Source organism: Oryza sativa, chromosome 6 (genome assembly GCF_034140825.1).
Source record: "Oryza sativa Japonica Group chromosome 6, ASM3414082v1".
Lineage (NCBI taxonomy): Eukaryota > Viridiplantae > Streptophyta > Magnoliopsida > Poales > Poaceae > Oryza > Oryza sativa.
In genome coordinates this window covers 6,058,309-6,077,761 of record NC_089040.1, presented here as the reverse complement: position 1 = coordinate 6,077,761, position 19,453 = coordinate 6,058,309, and the positions used below count along the sequence as shown (strand labels likewise).

At 47.2% G+C, this 19,453-nt stretch overlaps 2 protein-coding genes, 1 long non-coding RNA gene and 1 pseudogene across 4 annotated transcripts; 3 read left to right on the top strand and 1 right to left on the bottom strand.

The window, feature by feature from the left end:
• Positions 1 to 1,200: 1,200 nt before the first annotated feature.
• LOC9271986 (UDP-glycosyltransferase 91C1-like) lies at positions 1,201 to 2,836 on the top strand (annotated as a pseudogene).
• A 1,824-nt stretch (positions 2,837 to 4,660) lies between these two features.
• LOC4340487 (putative 12-oxophytodienoate reductase 3) lies at positions 4,661 to 11,284 on the top strand. Of its 2 annotated transcripts, NM_001421387.1 has the most exons (2): positions 4,668 to 5,161; positions 10,335 to 11,284. In NM_001421387.1, the coding sequence occupies exons 1-2, from the start codon at positions 4,795 to 4,797 to the stop codon at positions 11,114 to 11,116; spliced, it is 1,149 nt and encodes a 382-aa protein (NP_001408316.1). In that variant the 5' UTR covers positions 4,668 to 4,794; the 3' UTR covers positions 11,117 to 11,284. The 2 variants fall into 2 exon arrangements, with proteins under 2 accessions (NP_001408317.1, NP_001408316.1); NM_001421388.1 differs by lacking the exon at positions 10,335 to 11,284 and having other exon boundaries at positions 4,661 to 5,395.
• LOC107281446 (uncharacterized) lies at positions 5,234 to 18,181 on the bottom strand. The gene is made up of 4 exons (XR_010742156.1): positions 17,737 to 18,181; positions 8,212 to 8,309; positions 5,886 to 7,586; positions 5,234 to 5,486 (listed from the first exon to the last, which is right to left on the bottom strand). It is a non-coding gene; the product is annotated as an uncharacterized lncRNA (long non-coding RNA).
• On the top strand, positions 14,327 to 15,955 carry LOC4340486 (putative 12-oxophytodienoate reductase 4). Its single transcript, NM_001421386.1, has 2 exons — positions 14,327 to 14,774; positions 14,901 to 15,955. The coding sequence occupies exons 1-2, from the start codon at positions 14,411 to 14,413 to the stop codon at positions 15,677 to 15,679; spliced, it is 1,143 nt and encodes a 380-aa protein (NP_001408315.1). The 5' UTR covers positions 14,327 to 14,410; the 3' UTR covers positions 15,680 to 15,955.
• Positions 18,182 to 19,453: the final 1,272 nt, after the last annotated feature.

Sequence of the window (19,453 nt, the reverse complement as noted above, 5' to 3'; positions counted from 1 at the left end):
CGGCTAAATCCAATATGTATGTATATGCAATCCTTACAAGCCGATGCAACGTCCAGATAACTCACCGGCTGAAACCCCGATGAAACCCTTATTGGCAATCAAGAAGCAGGCTAGGGATTATGGTTCTAAGCACGACTTAGTAGATCAAACTTAACTGATGCAGCACTAAGTATGAAAAGAAACATAATATCTAGACAATCAAGCCGTTGACTGAGTTTTCAGGGTGGTAGATGTCTAAACTAATCTAATCTAGCAACGCGATTTAGCCGATACCGGCAGAAACTCTAAAGCGAGAGACAGCCGATAGAGCTAAATCGATATGCTACGACTAGATTAACAGAGACATATGATAAGTAGGTAGGCAAATATATCATCCAAACCAGTGCAATCCAAGAGGTCAAATGTACTGATGCAGCCTTGAACGACGCCGATGTAGATAAGACAATTGCCTGGGCCGATGGAACATTGGACTTACCCCTTAGCCGGAGATCGAACACCGATGCAGCCCCGCGTCGGGTGCCAAGTTCCACCGGAACGTAGAAACAAAAGTAAAAGTAAAAAGGGTGGCGATGCGCCGAATTGTGTTGATCGTAGAGATAGATTACAATGACCCCGAGTGTACATATTTATACCCATGGGTAGATACTAGTCCTTATGGGACAAGAAAGAAACTTTACTAAAGATAAAAGGAAAACATAAAGTCCTTATAGGACACTAAACACACTTTCCTAAAAATAAAAAGGAAACTAACAAACTATTCCTAATTAATAGATAAACTGCCATGCCGCATTCTTCTTGAACTCGGACTCTTCTGGATAAATTCCCTTTAATTGATCCGATTCCATCGAGAACACGGTTGTTGGCGATTTGTCGACTCCCATCGGCTGATTTCAGGACTCTGAAGCCGATATTGACTCTAAGCCGATGATGACTTTGGGCTTACCAAATTTCACTGTCAACAAGTACCTACAGAAAATAATAAAAATTTAAGAACCACTAGCTATTGAGTCCTGTTTCACATAAAAAATCGATCGATAGGTAAGACCATTGTTTCACCAATAAAATCAATCATTATTTGAAGACTGGTTATATAAAGAACAACTAGCTAATGCATATGGTTTCTTGCTGATTTCTTATCTCTACCGGTGTTTATTATTCATGAGACAGCGAGAGATTAAGGTTTAGCTCCTCTGTATCTGGCAACATCGCCATGGACACCGGCCGGTCCAAATCCTCGTCGAGGCTGCACCTTGTGATCTTCCCATGGCTCGCGTTCGGCCACCTGCTCCCTTACCTCGAGCTCGCGGAGCGCGTGGCGTCGCGTGGCCACCGCGTGTCCTTCGTCTCCACGCCACGCAACCTCGCGCGCCTCCCGGACGGCACCGAGTGCACCAACGACGTTCCCTCCGGCAAGTTCGAGCTCCTCTGGAAGGCCTTCGACGCCCTCGCCGCGCCGTTCGCGGAGTTCCTGGGCGCCGCGTGCGACGCCGCCGGCGAGAGGCCTGATTGGATCATCGCCGACACGTTCCACCACTGGGCACCCCTGGTCGCCCTCCAGCACAAGGTGCCATGCGCGATGCTTCTCCCGAGCGCCTCCATGATGGCCGGATGGGCCACCCGGTCGTCGGAGCCAGCCGGCGCTTCCATCTTCCAAGTGCTCGGCGTGGTAGAAGAACGCCGGGAGGGCGTGCCATGTTAAGAGTGGGCGCAGAAGGCAAGCTTCTTCGTCGACCATGGCGCGTCGGGCATGTCCGTCGCGAAGCGCTGCTCCTTGGCGATGGAGAGGTGCACGCTGGCGGCCATGCGGAGCTGCCCGGAGTGGGAGCCCGACGCCTTCCAGCAGGTGGCGGCGGGCCTGAAGAACAAGCCGCTCATCCCCCTCGGCCTCGTGCCACCGTCGCCCGACGGAGGCCGCCGCCGCGCCGGCATGACGGACAACTCGACGATGCGGTGGCTGGACGTGCAGCCGGCGAAGTCGGTGGTGTACGTGGCGCTGGGGAGCGAGGTGCCTCTACCATTGGAGCAGGTGCACGAGCTGGCTCTCGGGCTGGAGCTCGCCGGGACACGATTTCTGTGGGCGCTGAGAAAGCCCCATGGCGTCGATCTCTCAGATGTCCTTCCTCCGGGTTACCAAGAACGGACGAAGAGCCATGGACATGTTGCCATGGGGTGGGTTCCGCAGATCACCATACTGGCGCACGCCGCGGTGGGCGCCTTCTTGACGCACTGTGGCCGCAACTCGCTCGTCGAGGGGCTTCTGTTTGGGAACCCTCTCATCATGTTGCCCATCTTCGGGGACCAAGGGCCGAACGCGCGGCTCATGGAGGGTAACAAGGTAGGATCGCAGGTGAGGCGGGATGACATGGACGGGTCATTCGACCGCCATGGCGTCGCCGCCGCGGTCCGGGCCGTCATGGTTGAGGAAGAAACCAGGAGGGTGTTTGTAGCAAACGCCATCAGGCTGCAAGAGCTTGTAGCTGACAAGGAACTCCATGAGAGGTACATTGACGAGTTTATACAACAGCTTGTTTCTCACGGCGCGGATGGAAGCTGCAATACTGCCGCCCCAGTTCCTTCCAGCTAAGACTATTTGCCGGGGGAATTTGTCTCTGTGCTGTAATTCATGTCGCAATATCTACGTGCATCACATGTTGATGTAAAGAAGGTGGGTTTAGTTGTACTATAACATCAGTCTATCTTCCTTGTTCCCATGCATTGCTTACTCCAATAATTATTTGCCCACGCAGATTGCGCGGCTAGTATTATTATAAAATTCTTTTATATTTCATTATAGTAGCATATATGTTTTTATATTTTATTATAAAATGTATTAAAAATGGCAACATAAACTGTATTTCTACATGGAGTATTTTATCGATATTAATTATTTTCTAATTTAATCCGATTTTAGATTTTCTTTTTATAAATTATATTTTTACATTTACTCTTATTTCAATATTTATTTTTTATACATTTAATCCAAATTTCATATTTTTGAAAATTGTTTTTTATATGGACTCACCTTTTATTTGTTTTACTTTTTTATCTGAATAACATAAATTTTAAAAATATGACTCTGTTTTTTATTTTTAATTAATGTGTGAATTTTTAGGTTATGAGAGCAAACGTGGTGATTTGTTTTTCTATTATCTAATTTGTTGACGAAGCTAATTTTGGCGAGATGATTTCCCGCGTACCAGCTATGATTGTTTTGTGTATTTGTATTTTGCTTTGGTTGCTAAGTCTGTGTATTTTTTTGCCATTAATGCAGTGAGTACAATATGAAACAAATACATGCATTATTCTATTTCTGTTTCTGATTGGTTTCACTTTGATAGACCATGTATGACTGTTGTTTTCTAAATTAAAATAGTGTTTCCAAATTGAATAAAGAGTCCTGATTTTACTACGTAAGCAGGGTGTCCGATTGATTCTTTTTGTTTTTCTTTTTTTTTATGCTGTTAATGTGATATTGTCTCAAATTGTTTTTTAATTTTTTTATTATTTTTCACCAATTAATGTGGGATTTTCTAGGCTATGAGAGCAAACGTAGAGGCTTCTTTTTCTATTATTTTCTCAGACCCTGTTTAGTTCGCGAAAAGAAAATTTTTAGGTGTCAAATCGGATGTTTGACCGGATGTCGGAAGGGGTTTTGGAACACGAATGAAAAAACTAATTTCATAACTCGCCTGAAAATCGCGAGACGAATTTATTAAGCGTAATTAATCCATCATTAGCACATGTGGGTTACTGTAACATTTATGGCTAATCATGGATTAATTAGGCTCAAAAGATTCGTCTCGCGATTTCCATACAAACTGTGCAATTAGTTTTTTTCTACTTCCTCCGTTTCATATTATAAGACTTCTATCATTGCCCACATTCATATATATGTTAATGAATCTAGACATATATGTGTGTAGATTCATTAACATCTATATAAATGTGGGCAATGCTAGAAAGTCTTATAACCTGAAACGGAGGTAGTATCTATATTTAATGCTCTATGCATGTGATCAAAATTCGATGTGGCGTTTTTGGAAAAAAAAATTAAGGCTGTGTTTAGTTCCATTCAAACTTCCAACTTTTCCGTCACATCAAATGTTTGAACACATGCATGGAGCATTAAATATGGACAAAAAAAAATAATTGCATAGTTTGCATGTAAATTGCCAGACGAATCTTCTGAGCCTAATTACACCATGATTTGACAATATGGTTCTACAATAAATATTTACTAATGACGAATTAATTAGAATTAATAGATTTATCTTGCAGTTTACAGACGAAATCTGTAATTTGTTTCGTTATTAGTCTACGTTTAATACTTTAAATATATATATATATATATATATATATATATATATATATATATGTATGTATACGTTAATTTTTTTTTTGCCAAAACTACTAAACACGGCCTAAACAAGGCCTGAATCTGTTCCGACGGGAGCAGACAGAAACCTTTTCTGACCACCAAGTCGATGACAGAGAGGGTGACGACAGCATAAACAGAAAGCGTGACCAGTCACCAGTGCAGTCAAGAGCTGACGAACTTGCGTGCGTACACTTGCCATAATTGGCCATCTTGGCCGCCGCCGCCGCCCGTACCATGCTCCCATTCCGACACCTATAAGTACTATCGGGCACCAACCCGGTTGGAAACACAGCAAAAACTAAAAACAGAGCAGCAGGAAGAAACAAACCGAGAGAAATCCAGAGCATTTTGGGCGTTTTTGGCATCGCGAGATCCACACCGAAAAACCAGCAAGAATCAAGCTAGGAGTAGTTAACATGGTGCAAGCGCAAGCAGCGGCGAAAGAGGCGGCGGCGGCAGCGATCCCGCTTATGGCGCCGTACAAGATGGGGCGGTTCGAGCTCTCCCACCGCGTGGTGCTCGCGCCGCTGACTCGGTGCCGCTCCTACGACCACGTGCCACAGCCGCACGCGGCGCTGTACTACTCGCAGCGCGCCACCAATGGCGGCCTCCTCATCTCGGAGGCCACCGGGGTGTCCGCCACCGGGGAGGGCTACCCGGAGATCCCCGGCGTCTGGACGCGGCAGCAGGTCAAGGCGTGGAAACCCATCGTCGACGCCGTCCACCGCAAGGGCGCGCTCTTCTTCTGCCAGCTAGCGCACGTCGGCAGGGCCTCCACCAACGGTAACTACTACTAGTATATACTAGTTGGGTGCCCGTGCGTTGCAACGGGAAAAAGAATATGCCTCAATTTCAAATCACACCAGGTGAAATAATCACTCGGTGTAAATTTGTCCCCAAAGAACATGATATAAATAATGTTCTACTATATAATAATACTACTAAGGGTACACGGCATCAATGTTAGCAAATTAAATGTTTGAAAATAAAAAGGCCTAATGCCTGTCATTTCATCAATGAGCAAGCATAAAAGAAAAGCTGATCAATCCCTTTATGCAAGACCCATGTAGCTTCATTGAGTGACGTCAACATTGCCCCATTACGAGTCCTGTTAACAGAGTTCTCCATTATATTTTGAACAAAGTTAAGGCAAAAGCCTCTGAAAATTTAGTAACTAATGTGTATTCCCTCCATACTCACAAAGGAAGTCGTTTATGACAGTGACACGGTCTCCAAAACATAACTTTGACTTCTTGTTTCTATAAAAATATTTATTGAAAAGTGATATATATATATATATATATATATATATACATATACACACACACACACTTTTATGAAAGTATTTTCCAAGACAAATCTATTCATATAATTTTTTTATTTTCAAATTCAACAACTTAAGAGTTATTTATGATTTATATTCCTAAAGTTTGACTTAAACATTGTCCTAAACGACTTCCTTTATAAGTACGGAGGGAGTATCATTACAGTCTATAGCGGTGGGTACCTTCATTTAGCGAGGTTAACTTCGTTCGCTCAATCATGCCAAAATCAATAGAAGATGAGGCTTGCTGAAAGCTGGAGAACGCCTTCTGAATCAAGAAGAAACAATACTGTCTATTCCCTGATTTTCGCATCACTATCGGTAATATCATAAGTTATGTGGTATTGTCTAGTTGTTGGGCACATCCATTTTATCTTGTTTGTTCTAACAGGATCAATAGTATGACCATGGCACCTGCACAACCGTTTATTAAGCTACAAACTGCTTAAAAGACAACCTGCAGTCAAGAACTTCATCAATTTCAGACAACTATCTTTAACTGCAGAACTGACCCAATGGCATGATGTTTGTCCTTCGAAGCTCATTTGTGTTATTCACACGGGATGACTATATTTCCCAGGTTTACATCTCAGCCAGTTCTCAAAGTTGCGCAGAATAAATGATGTCTCACCCAATTTCTCTATTATCCACTCGTTTTCTTCAAAAGTAGCAAAGCTTTCCATCTACCTCAAGAAGCACTCCCCCAGTTAATTACAGTTATTATGCACGTGTAAAACAATTAGCAATCCATCATAAGCATGCACACAAGCATTATCCATAGAATAATAGAAAACTATTAAAAAGTATTCAGTGGCTGAAAAAAATGAAAAAGATACTGATTTAATCATTTGAGCTCACAGCCAAAGTTCAGACAAGATAAAAAATGGAGCTATCTCAGAATCATTCCAAAGCTCGCTATCTCCTATTCAGAGTCGATGGTTTTCCATATCCAACTTGTTATGAGAAATGTGAGAAAATAAAGCTCTGTTGAGCTGTATTTTATAGTCAACGGTAGTGCAGAACCAAATGTTCCAAGCAAATGCACAGAAGATGGCTAGAAGGGATGACATCGATGCAAACTTCTGATGAGCTGAAACTATTTCCTGAATTTGTTGAACAAGAAACTAACCCATGTAGATAGTCAGAACTCTTCATCATCAACAATCAAAATCAATAATTGCTAGTTCCCAAAAACCTCATGCCCTGCCTGTTCTAGGATTGGCAATATCGACGCCCACGGGTGCCGTTTCCTCCCTGGAGGTGTTGCCTTGTGGACTCCCTCCCCCCTGGGTGAAAACCAGCCCAGTTTTTGGACGGACGTCGACAGCGGCTTATGTCGTTATTCACCTCCTTGGAGATTTCATCTTACGGTCTTGCTCATCCCTCGGCCTCCGACAGTTCGTAGTTGTCTTGTCTCAGGCTTTTTGTGTCTTCTGTGTAAGGTTTTCGCCGGTTTCACTTTAGCAAACCGGGCAGTTGTATGTTTTTTGGGCCCGGTTTTCCTTATAAACAGGGTGAACTCTATTCGTCTAATATATTCGGCAATGCTCTTGCCACTTCAACTCAAAAAAAAAAACTCATGGCCGCTTTGAATCTATCGAGCAGTACTCATCAAAAATCAAAATATGTGCAGTCAAATTTAGAATTACAAGGAAACATATGTTTTCAATTTTGCTTTAGATGAAAAAAAATGTAAGTAATAAAATTAGTGGACTACTTGGAGATTTTTGAAATTACCATTGGCGTATTCAAAGGCAATTGGAGACCGCTGAAGTGACCAGCCGCTGCCAGGTTGTGGCCTCTGCTTCTGCTAAGTAACGGAGTTTCTTCAGAAGTGACGGATCAATTCTGCGCTCATTCCAAAATACTGGCATTGGTTATATTCTGCATAAAATTTCAGAACAAACTGAAAGATTGATTTCAAATACTACAGACTGAGGATGGTTAGTATAAAAATTTCAGAACAAACTGAAAGATTGATTTCAAATACTACAGACTGAGGATGGTTAGTATAAAAATTTCAGAACATGAACCAGTTGCTAATCCACGGCTGAAAGCCAACCAGCAAAGTGAGGGTTCACCCTGGAGGAAAGCAGCTGTGAATCATTAGTTACCGTGGTACACCCTCAAAACTGAGTATAACATATTCCCACGCTACAAACTGGTATAGTTCAGATAGATTATTTTCCTGTGCTCTTTCCCATACTATTTTCATAAGATAAGATGCGTAGATTATTTTCAATTTTCTTGAGTCTGAAATCATTCATTCAGTTAATTAGGCCATGACTTGACTCGGGTTACTAACAGGTCAAAGCCCCCTGAATAAATGACCATTCTAATTCTAAATAACACAATGGATCTAAACCTAGGGAACTGATCACAGATGAACGCCAATAATCATATATGTATGTACTCCAATAAGCAGGAATATAGGATCACTGATGCACTGCAAACTAATTTTTCTTATAAAACCAAATACATTTATTTGTTCCGAGGATGTATATTGTACCTGCTTGGAATGGACTCTATAAACTGAGGAATGAGACGAGGGCATGGCCTGACGAGGCTTCGCTTGATCCCGCAGCAATTCCAACCTCGACAAATGATCTGAAATTGAGCAATGAAATGAAACCTGAGTATTTGTTGTAGCTGGAAACATTTTAACTGGTAAGAAAAAAAGACTGCTTCATGAGAAAATTGACCATTGGTTGCTTAGACAAGTTCCCTACCGAGTTCATGGATGAACTAACCGACAACCAAAGCAAGTGGCACAAAATATCCTTATAGAGAAAAAAAAAATCTAATTCACCTATGCATTTATTTGCTTCAATATTAATGCTAAAACCGATCCATCCAGCGACAATTTTTGACAAACTGATGAACTGATTTTTTTTTGAATTGAGACTGTTTGAGATAAAAATTCATTTGAGAAGGAGTATTAATTAGCATGACCCTGACCTGTTACTCTGACGGTAGAAACCATTTTCTTGAGGGTGCAGGTATCTATCAGTTCAGAACTGCTATTACACGCCATGGGATCATACTAACAATGCTTACTTATAATTGCAGCAAAATCAAGAAAATAAGGGGAAAAAAATTAATTCTGCATGTCTGATGCTTCACAAGTTCGATCATATTGTCCATATGGAATATATGCCCAGGAGTGATATGATATTTCTTCAGATGTAACAATCTACTTGTTCTGAAGCTATTATTTGTGGGGGTTATGTGGGTGATCGCTTACCTTAATGGACACATCATGCCCAACTAAATCCATATTTGGGTTTTCAATTCTTGTTGAGAACACAGTACGTACTTGCACTGATTTAAAGATAACCCTGTCTCAAGAGAGAGGAGATCCAGCAACAGTGTTATGCAACAGTGTCATTCAGTCTCTACACAAGCAGCTGTCCTAGTGTTCTCATTTGTCCATTTAGCATAATTTGTACAAACATGGCAGGCAAAGACAAAATCCCCGATCTCTAATTCCCATGTTTGAAATTTAACACGCCCAAAAGGACAAAATCCCCGATCTGAAAACATGTAGATGGATTTGTAGAAAGAGATGGGGAAATTTTAGGGTTTGGGGGGAAGATAACATGCAGCCGGTTGGGTTCGTCATGTGGCGTCGTCAGCTGCACTCACCCTCAGTCGCCATGCGCCACCGTGCTCGCCCTCAGCCCTCTTGAGTTGGAGGGCACCTGCAAGGCGGGAGAAGAGGCTGCGGAGACAGGGGGCCGGACGGAGGAGGCGGACTACTCACAGAATGGGGTGGCGCCGAGGAGATTGGCTTCCGGCGGCGCGCGTGAAGGCGGTCGAGGCGGGAGAAGAGGCGGCGGAGATCGGGGGCGGGGCGTGCGTGGAGGCGGTCGACGAGCCGGAGATTGGGTCGTAGTGTGCCTTCATCAGCTGCCAGCCTGCCCTCACCCTCAGCCGCCATGCGCCGGCGAGGCGGGAGAAGAGGAGGCGAAGATTTGGTGCGGGGCGGAGGAGGCGGACGCGAAGGAAACAGAGATGGGAGACGGCGTTGAGAGGGAGAGAAAATCGGGGGAAAGGGGTGTGTGTGCGCGCCGCGTGCGATCGACGATGCGTGGGGCGCGTGCGGAAGATTGAATTGTGATCTGATCTGTTGGATTCAAGACCACGAGGAGGCGACGCAGGGAGGAGGGCGAAGGACGCGGCGTGGGGAAAGGAGTGGGCGTGGCGCGTGATGAGGAGAGGAGCGATGGGAGGAGATTTGACGCCATTGGATATGAAAATCGGATGGTTGAGATTAGACGTGTTTGTTAGATGCGTCTGCTATGTCAGAAATCAAGACCACCACTACAGATTTTTTAAGTAGTAGAGAAAATGAGATTTGCTCTAGTCCAACAAAAAATATCTTAAGGTAGCAGTACCTCACGATATCAAATCATTTTTTGATCGTTGGATCTAACAATATCTATCATGCTCAATTAGATCCAACAATCGGAGGTGATTTAGTATTGTGAAGTACCGGTACCTCGAGGTTTTTTTTTTTTTTTGACCGGAGCAAATCTCACTCTATATTGCTGATGATTGATCTATCAATATAAGGTCTTTGCAAATTGTGCTTTGTTGATTGATTCGATTAATTGCGACATGAACCAACAGATCAACAGCCGAATGGGCAGGCGCCGATCTCAAGCACAGACAAGCAGATCACACCGGACGATTCACACACGGTGTACTCCAAGCCCCGGCGGCTGCGGACGGATGAGATCCCTCACGTCGTCGACGATTTCAGGGTGGCTGCGCGGAACGCCATCGAGGCGGGGTTCGACGGCGTGGAGATCCACGGCGCGCATGGCTACCTCATCGATCAGTTCATGAAGGACAGCGCCAACGGCCGGACCGACCAGTACGGTGGCAGCCTCGAGAACCGTTGCCGCTTCGCCGTCGAGGTGATCGACGCCGTCGTCGCCGAGGTGGGAGCTGACCGTGTTGGGATCAGATTGTCGCCATATATAGATTTTATGGACTGCTTCGACTCGAACCCCGAAGCTCTCGGCTCATACATGGTGCGGCAACTCAACAAGCACCCAGAGCTCCTCTACTGCCACATGGTGGAGCCGAGGATGGCCACCGTCGAAGGACGGAGGAAGATCAACCATGGCCTCCTGCCATTTCGGAAGCAATTCAATGGCACTTTCATTGCCTCCGGAGGGTATGACCGGGAGGAAGGGAACAAGGTGGTGGATGATGGCTATGCCGACCTCGTCGCCTATGGGAGGCTCTTCTTGGCCAACCCCGACTTGCCAAGGAGGTTCGAGCTTAATGCACCGTTAAACAAGTATGATGGATCTACATTTTACACACATGATCCCGTCGTTGGCTACACGGATTACCCTTTCCTTGAGGAGAAGAAAGAGGACTCAGCTACAGTAATTGTTTGATTATCACCTAAATCGCCGAGTTTTTTTTTATGGATCAATAATGTGTACTTGTGAAACACGCATGAGTAGATTTCTGTGCATGCATATTTGTAATTTAATTAAGGTTATCTTTTGTTGAGTATTTATTGTATTGATACTGCCAAATATATGGGTTACATGTTTCGTTGACTTGTTTTACCCATTATAATCATCATCATCATCATCATCATCATCATGTGACAAATCAGAGACCTAAAAATGTGTACATTAAATCTATTGATCGAGATCACCTCCATGGATCCACCTCCCCCGCCCTCCCCTATCCTCCCTCGTTTCAAGTCGGCCCCATATCTTGTTCCTCTCTCCTCATATCTACCACCTTGGCGCCATGCCTTCAAAACCCTACTCTCCTTTGTCGGATCTAGCCTGCCCCACCCACCACATCGTCTAGTAGCGTCCCCCGCTTCAATGAGAGTCTATATCGCAATCTATCAGGAGAGCCTCTCCTGGCTCACCGGCGAGGTTGATGACACCGTGGTTGATGAGGGAGTCACCGTGTCGTTGCCTACGGCGATTCTGGCGTGGGGTGAAGATCACACCCACATATCACCCTTGTCTTGGTGGCTGATGCAGTACTTCTCCCCCGCCCTGAGCCACCTTATCCTAATTAATGAGGTCTTGTTGGCCTGTTTCCCCCATTCCTTGCGGACCTTTGCTTGAGAAATGGTTCCCGCAGGGCACTTTGTGTGTCAAATTTGTTGGTGCGTGAATCTTTACCTCAGTAGCTTGGGTGTCTCGGAAGATGTGTCATTTTCCTGTCCTCGACATACCACTAATCTATCCATATATGTTCTAACTAGGAGATTTGCTCCGGTTCAGCAAAAAGTATATTAAGGTACCAGTATCTCATGGTACCAAGTTTTCGATTATTGGATATAGCTAGACAGGATGGGCATTGTTAGATCCAACGATCGGAAATGATTTGGTACCGTGAGGTACCGGTAGCTTGATGTACTTTTTATTGAACCGAAACAAATCTCTCTAACTAGACATTGTGAAGAAGCTTCCATTGCTACGGGATGGGTTTTTCCGTGCGGTCAAGAAAAATTTCGCGTGCGGATGAATGGCCCACATGCAACACTTCGTCTGCGAAAATCGTGATTTTTGCGTGCGGGTGGCGCCCCACACGAGAAAATCGGATTTTTCCGTGCGGTTGCTTATGTCGCCCGCACGGAAAAATAAAAATCCAAAAAAAATAAAATTCACAAATTACCGAACCTTAACCCTAGATCCGCTACTCCCCGCCACCGCCACGCCGGCTGCCACCGCCGCCGCCAGATCCGAGCGGAGGGCAGCCGCCACCGTTAGATCCTGGCGTGGGGAGGGCGGCGACACTCCCGGCTGCCAGATCCCAGCCATCTCCTCCTCATCGTCATCGTCGGCGGCGGCCGCCGCGCTGCCTCCGCCAGCAGCCGCGATGGGCGCCTACTCGTTGGCGCGCAGCTGCGGCGCCGCTCCTGGCCGCCGCTTCCTCCACCTCATCGTCATCGGTGGCGGCCTCCGCGCCACCCTCCTCCCGCTAGACTCCGCGCCGCCGCCCACCGGATCCGCCCTCCCCTCTGGCCGCACCGCCGCGGACGCCCCTCCCCTCCGCCGGATCTAGGGAGGGAAGGAAGGGGAGGGGAGGGGAGCGGATCCCGCGCGGGGGAAGGCCGGCCGCATGCCGGATCCGAGCGGGGATGGCCGCCGCCCGCCGGATCCCGCGCCTCCACCGCCGCCGTGTGGAGCTGAGGCCGCCGCCGCACCGCCTCTGTCACTGCGCACCGACGCGAACCGCTGTCGCTGTCGCCGCACGCCGCCGTCGCCGTCACCCGCGCGCCGAAAGGAGACAAGAGGAGAGACGTGAAAGAGAGAGGGGGAGAGAGAAGAGAGATAAGAGGGGAGGGGTGTGAGGAGAAATTAAAAGAGATATATGAGGGGAAATTTTGAAGTGGGTGGGAGGGAAAAGAAGGAATACTATTTTTGCGTGCGGCTCTCTTAATAGATCCGCACTGGAAAATCGACTCATTTTCCCGTGCGGTCCATTTAGGAGGACCGCACGAGAAAATTGATTTTCCCGTGCGGGCGACAGCTCGGCCCCGGTTCCCCTATTTTTTTGTGCGGTTCCACTTACGAACCGCATGGAAACAAAAGAGGGTAGTGTCCACAAAAATCTATCGTGTAGTAGTGTTCTAACTCAAAGGATGTGATCATTTATTACTTAGGTTGTATTTCTATATATGGAGAACCTGTTAACCAAAACATTCAATTGTTTATCACTATGAACTCTTAAGTTTTAGTTCTTCTAATATTTATAACTCAAAAATTCAAATTGAATAAATATAAAGACGTACCTATCTTGAAATTTAATTCTAAAAATTCGTATTCATAATTAGCAACTCATAACTGGTGTGGACTCTACCTTTAGTATGAGCATTGCTATACGTACGATAAAACTTCATACGATCAGACTACGATACTTCATAGTCTCTTGTGTGTGATGCAAATGTGGGGTCCAACATGTTTCCACCCAATAAAAAAAAAAGACATGCATGGTAGGATCGTACTAAAATCGTACAAATTTTATCGTACGCAAAGCAATTTCCCTTTAGTATAACCTGCTACAATTAAAATTTTATTTATACTATCAATAATAATAGCCCGTGGGTTACTACTACTAGTAAAATTGTATTAGATGCAGTGTTGTATATATTTTATATACATGTTCTTAACGATCTAAGAGAAACAAGCAAAAGATAAAAAATAAACTGCGATGACAAAAAAAAATCTCAAAATCAACTCTACATTTAAGGTTGAAATTTTAATTTTGACTAATAAATATAAATATAAGCGAAAAGGTGAAGCCGATAATGCAAGAAACCTATACGTTAAAAAAAAAAGAACTAACAGCTCAGTGCATCTCTTACTCTTGTTGATTGACACCGGTCATCAGTAGTTCAGCACCAGACGGCTGTTGCATTAAAGAATGTTTAGAAAATTAGAACCACGCATTCCCCCACACGAGGAAAATCAGTGCGCTCTCCCAGGTAAGGAGAGACTTTCCTACCGACCAGACGATGACGGAGAGGGTGACGCAGGAAAGATCCGATGGAATAGCAGTGCGCACATTTCCGTCAAGCCGCCAGGGTCCCACTCAGACGCTATAAATGAAAGAGCATCATCAACCCCCTTGGACCATCGGACTCGGAGCAAAACACAATAGAGGAGCAGAGCAGAGCACAGTGAGCTAGTAGCAGAGGCCACACTAGCGTTGAGATGGCGCGCGAGGCGGAGAAGGACGCGGCGGCGGCGGCGGAGATCCCGCTGCTGACGCCGTACAAGATGGGGCGGTTCGAGCTCTCCCACCGTGTGGTGCTCGCGCCGCTCACGCGGAACCGCTCCTACGGCAACGTGCCGCGGCCGCACGCGGTGCTGTACTACACGCAGCGCGCCACCAGCGGCGGCCTCCTCGTCACGGAGGCCACCGGCGTCTCCGACACCGCGCAGGGCTACCCGGACACCCCCGGCATCTGGACGCAGCAGCAGGTCGAGGCGTGGAAGCCCATCGTCGACGCCGTCCACCGCAAGGGCGCCCTCTTCATCTGCCAGCTCTGGCACGTCGGCAGGGTCTCCACCAACGGTATGTACTCCTTCACATAGTTAAGCTGCTGGCAATTGATTCATAGGTTTTTGTTGAGTTTTTGGTTTCTTGCAAATTGTTCTCTTTGGCTGATTGAATTGCAAACCATGAATTAATTACCAACAGAATACCAACCTGACGGGCAGGCGCCCATCTCAAGCACAGACAGGCAGATCACACCGGACGATTCAGGCATCGTCTACTCGAAACCCCGACGGCTGAGGACGGAGGAGATCCCTCAGATCATCGACGACTTCAGGCGAGCCGCGCGGAACGCCATCGAGGCCGGGTTCGACGGCGTGGAGATCCACGGCGCGCACGGCTACCTCCTGGAGCAGTTCATGAAGGACAGCGCCAACGACCGCAGCGACGAGTACGGTGGCAGCCTCGAGAACCGGTGCCGCTTCGTTGTCGAGGTGATCGACGCCATCGTCGCCGAGGTTGGAGCGCACCGTGTGGGGATCAGGCTGTCACCGTTCATCGACTATATGGACTGCGTCGACTCCGACCCGGTGGCTCTCGGCTCGTACATGGTGCAGCAGCTCAACAAGCACCCGGGGTTTCTCTACTGCCACATGGTGGAGCCAAGAATGGCCATCGTGGAAGGACGCAGGAAGATCACCCATGGCCTCCTGCCATTCCGGAAGCTGTTCAATGGCACTTTCATCGCTGCCGGAGGATACGATCGGGAGGAAGGAAACAAGGTGATAGCCGATGGATATGCTGACCTCGTCGCCTACGGGAGGCACTTCTTGGCCAATCCGGACTTGCCCAAGAGGTTCGCGATCAACGCACCATTGAACAAGTATAATAGGTCCACCTTTTACATACAGGATCCTGTTGTTGGCTACACGGACTATCCTTTCCTTGATGAGAAAGACGAGGGCGCTGCTACTTATGCTTAATCCTCAATTAAATTGTCAAATTGAAATGTTCGGTTTAGTAATGTGCACTATATTTGTGATACACTCATAAGTGACCCTCACTTCCATCCATCCCCCTTTTTTTTTTATGTTTGCGTATATCAATTTTTTGCACCTCGAGGTGAATTTTGTTTACGTAGGTATGTAACCATGGGCATGATGGGCTGTTGTCAAGCCTGTTGTGGTTTGATGCCAAAACTTACCCAACCAAATAATTGGCACTTTAAATAATACCTTATAAATATTTAGATTAATGCCAAATTTACCAAATGTAATGCAACTCCTATAACCCAACTCTACTAAACCATTAGAAGTGTCAAAATTTACCCATGATTTGACACTGTTAGAGTTTGTGTCGAATATGTGTATGTAGTCGGTTACAGTTTAGGACTTGGAGTTGTAATAGGTATTAGGACTAGAGTATGAGTCGGACTCTATCCTAGGATCTCTCATAAATAGAGGGGCGTGCCTGTTGTAACCGCATGGCGACTTAGCATAGCGTGAGGGAGCGGCTGCCGGCGGCGACCGGCTGTGAGTCGTTGTAACTCTGATACGTTGTATATGCTGGATCGGGGAGGAGCGTCCGTAATCAGTGCCCCAAAGATGTAGGCTACGGCAAGGTATAACCTTTCGCTCCCCGGGGCAAAGCTGCTTCGCACCACTGATAGACTACTTAATTAAGATTCCATTTCAAAGGCGCTACTTTGTTTCGCAAGCCTTTGTCATTGTCAGTCAACTAAGGTTGGCCCTCGGCCCCCTGCGAATCCGTAAATCAGAGAGCATGCCGCAAAAAAAAGGATGTACCAAATATCATGTCTCGGTGTCGCTATCATTTTGGATCTCCTATGGCGTTTTCTTCCGCGTTTAGCTACCGATGTCGATTTCGGGGCTGGTTTTATAACAAGTGGTATCAGAGCTTGCGGGAGGTCCATGGTAGAGGCGCGATGGAGGTGCTTCACACCGCGCCGCTCGTGGTTTATGTCCAGGGAGGGACATGTGCGCAAGGTAGAGCACGGCGGCGATCAACGGAATTTGATCGGTGGATCGAACACTTCAGGCGGCGGTCTGAACCGTTCGATGGCTGCTTTCAACAGGGAGATGACTAGACGTGGTGCTCTGGTTGATGGCGGCAGAAGCGATTGGTGATCCAATTGGTGGGTCGGACACTTCGAGCGGGTGGCTCGGACTTTCCGGTGAGCTACTCTCAATAGGGAGACGTGCGGCCGCACGCTCGGGTTGATTGAAGCTGGAGGCGATCGGCGTTCTCGGTGGGTGGATCGATCACTCTGGGCGGGGTGGCCTGGGCCTTTCGATGAGTTGCGTTCGACAGGGAGACGGCTAAACATAGCACTCGGGTCGTTCGCGGCTGAGAAGACGGCATGCAACTTGTCGGCTTCGGCTCGCGACTAGATTGATGGTGTTTAATCGGAAGTCGGAGCGGGTGGTTCCTAGAGGCAGCTTTTGAAGGTGTTGATGAGGTAATTGCGTGATGGACATGCTATAGAGAAGGCGTACATACGACAAGCGATGGAATCAGGCAGAGGGGTGGTCAATTCAGATCGTCAATGCTTTATTCAATCGTGTTAGTACAGCAAAGGCATTGGTTGCAACTGACCGGCGATATTGGTCGCTGGCGAGGTTGGGCGGGATGTTGGTTGGCTGCGCTAGAGGTCGTACGGGTGCGTGGTGGCTGAGGAGGTCATCAGAGGTGGCGGCGTGCACGTTTGCATGTCGAAGCCGTAGACTACATGTGACCGGAGTCCAGAGGTAGCAAGATGGTTCTGTTTTGGGCCGGATTTACGCAGGAGACCGACTCGGGTTTTTGCAGGCACAGCGGATAGACTCGGATTACGAGTCCTTCCTGGCTACGCATGGAAAAAGCCAAACCGGTGACCAACTCGTACACGGAAGGGGAACAAAGAGTTTCTTCGATTTGGTTAAGAATTGGACTCGAATTTCTCCAAATAAAAGCAGCAGAGGACCACGGGATTGCAACAACAAGCAATCGGGCAAACTACCAAAGCAAGGCGAGATCTGACCTGTTGGATTTCGTGGGCGGAGGTGGTCTGCGGTGTCGGGCTCCGGCGGCGCTGCACGGCTTCGGCGAGCAGCAGGTGCAGGCGGCGGAAGCTCGGCGGTGCCGGCTCTTGGAGGAGGCGGCGGACACCGGCGGCAGAGGAGGCGTCCTCTCCTGCGTCGGGGCAGCGTCGTCCATCACCGGGGGTCTTCAGAGGCGTCGACAGCAGGACCTGCAGGCATGCACTCGAGGACGGGCGTTGGCGGCGGGAACCTAGGCGATTTTCGACGGCGGCGCGGTTTGGTGGTGGGGTGCGGCGGCTCTGGTGCTCGGCTGGTCAGTGGGGAGAGAGGCACGGCAGGCGCTGGGCGGCGGCGCCAATCGGGCCGAGAGGAGTCGGGCAGAAGGAGCAAGAAACGGGATTCGATTTGGATCTGTAACCCTTTGACCGCATCAACTGATTCTTTGACCGAGTAAAGGACACCTGTTCCGGTTTTTTGGAGAGAGAAAAAAAAACGGTTCGGTCCGGCTGGTACTGTTCGAGTTAGTCGGTGGGGTCAATTAATCAGGGCAGATCAATTTAATAGGGCAACATCTGTTGAGTTGATTATCATCGATGGCGGCGACGGTGGTTTCCAAATTTGAGGTGGTGAAGTTCGATGGCACCGGGAATTTCGTTCTCTGGCAGATGAGGCTGAAGAATCTATTGGCTCAACAGGGGATATCCAAGGCTCTTGAGGAGACGATGCCAGAAAAGATGGATGCTAGCAAGTGAGAGGAGATGAAGGCGCAGGCAGCTGCAACAATACGCTTGAGTCTCTCGGATTCTGTCATGTACCAGGTCATGGACGAAAAATCACCGAAGGAAATTTGGGACAAGTTGGCAAACCTGTATATGTCCAAGTCGCTAACGAGTAAATTGTATCTCAAACAACAGCTGTATGGTTTGCAGATGCAAGAGGAGTCAGATCTTAGGATGCACGTGGACGTCTTCAATCAGTTGATTGTGGATCTAAGTAAGTTAGATGTGAAACTGGATGATGAAGACAAGGCCATAATTCTTCTGTGCTCGCTTCCACCGTCTTATGAACATGTGGTGACTACCCTGACGTACGGCAAGGATACTGTCAAAACTGAGGAGATAATTTCGTCGTTGCTTGCACGAGACTTGAGAAGATCAAAGAAAAACGAGGCAATGGAGGCTTCTCAGGCTGAGAGTTTGCTGGTCAAGGCAAAGCATGATCATGAAGCGGGGGTGTCGAAGAGCAAGGAGCATGATCATGTTTGCTATAAGTGTCATGAGTTTGGACATATAAGGAGGAATTGCCCATTACTGAAGAAGAGGAGAAGTGCGAGTGCAAGTTTAGTAGCCCATAGTGATGATTCAGAGAGCAGCAGTCATGAGATTCTCACAGTGTCTAACGAGAAGTCTGGAGAAGCGTGGATGTTGGACTCAGCTAGTTCCTATCATGTGACATCGAAGCGGGAGTGGTTCTCTTCATACAAATCTGGTGATTTTGGTGCTGTTTACTTAGGTGATGACACGAGTTATCGTGTTGTTGGAGTGGGCGATGTCAAATTCAAGATGTATGATGGAAATGAGGTGCTACTTTCATATGTGAGACACGTGCTGGGACTAAGGAAGAGTTTGATTTCGCTTGGAAGCCTACATGAGACGGGTTGGTTGTATCAGGTGGATTCTGATAGGAAGACCATGAATATCATGAAGGATGGCAAGA

Coding starts and splice junctions, on each gene's coding strand:
- LOC4340486 (NM_001421386.1), top strand. CDS start 14,411: ATGGCGCGCGAGGCGGAGAAGGACGCGGCGGCGGCGGCGGAGATCCCG. Junction 14,775..14,900: donor CGGCAGGGTCTCCACCAACG/GTATGTACTCCT, acceptor AATTACCAACAG/AATACCAACCTGACGGGCAG.
- LOC4340487 (NM_001421387.1), top strand. CDS start 4,795: ATGGTGCAAGCGCAAGCAGCGGCGAAAGAGGCGGCGGCGGCAGCGATC. Junction 5,162..10,334: donor CGGCAGGGCCTCCACCAACG/GTAACTACTACT, acceptor ATGAACCAACAG/ATCAACAGCCGAATGGGCAG.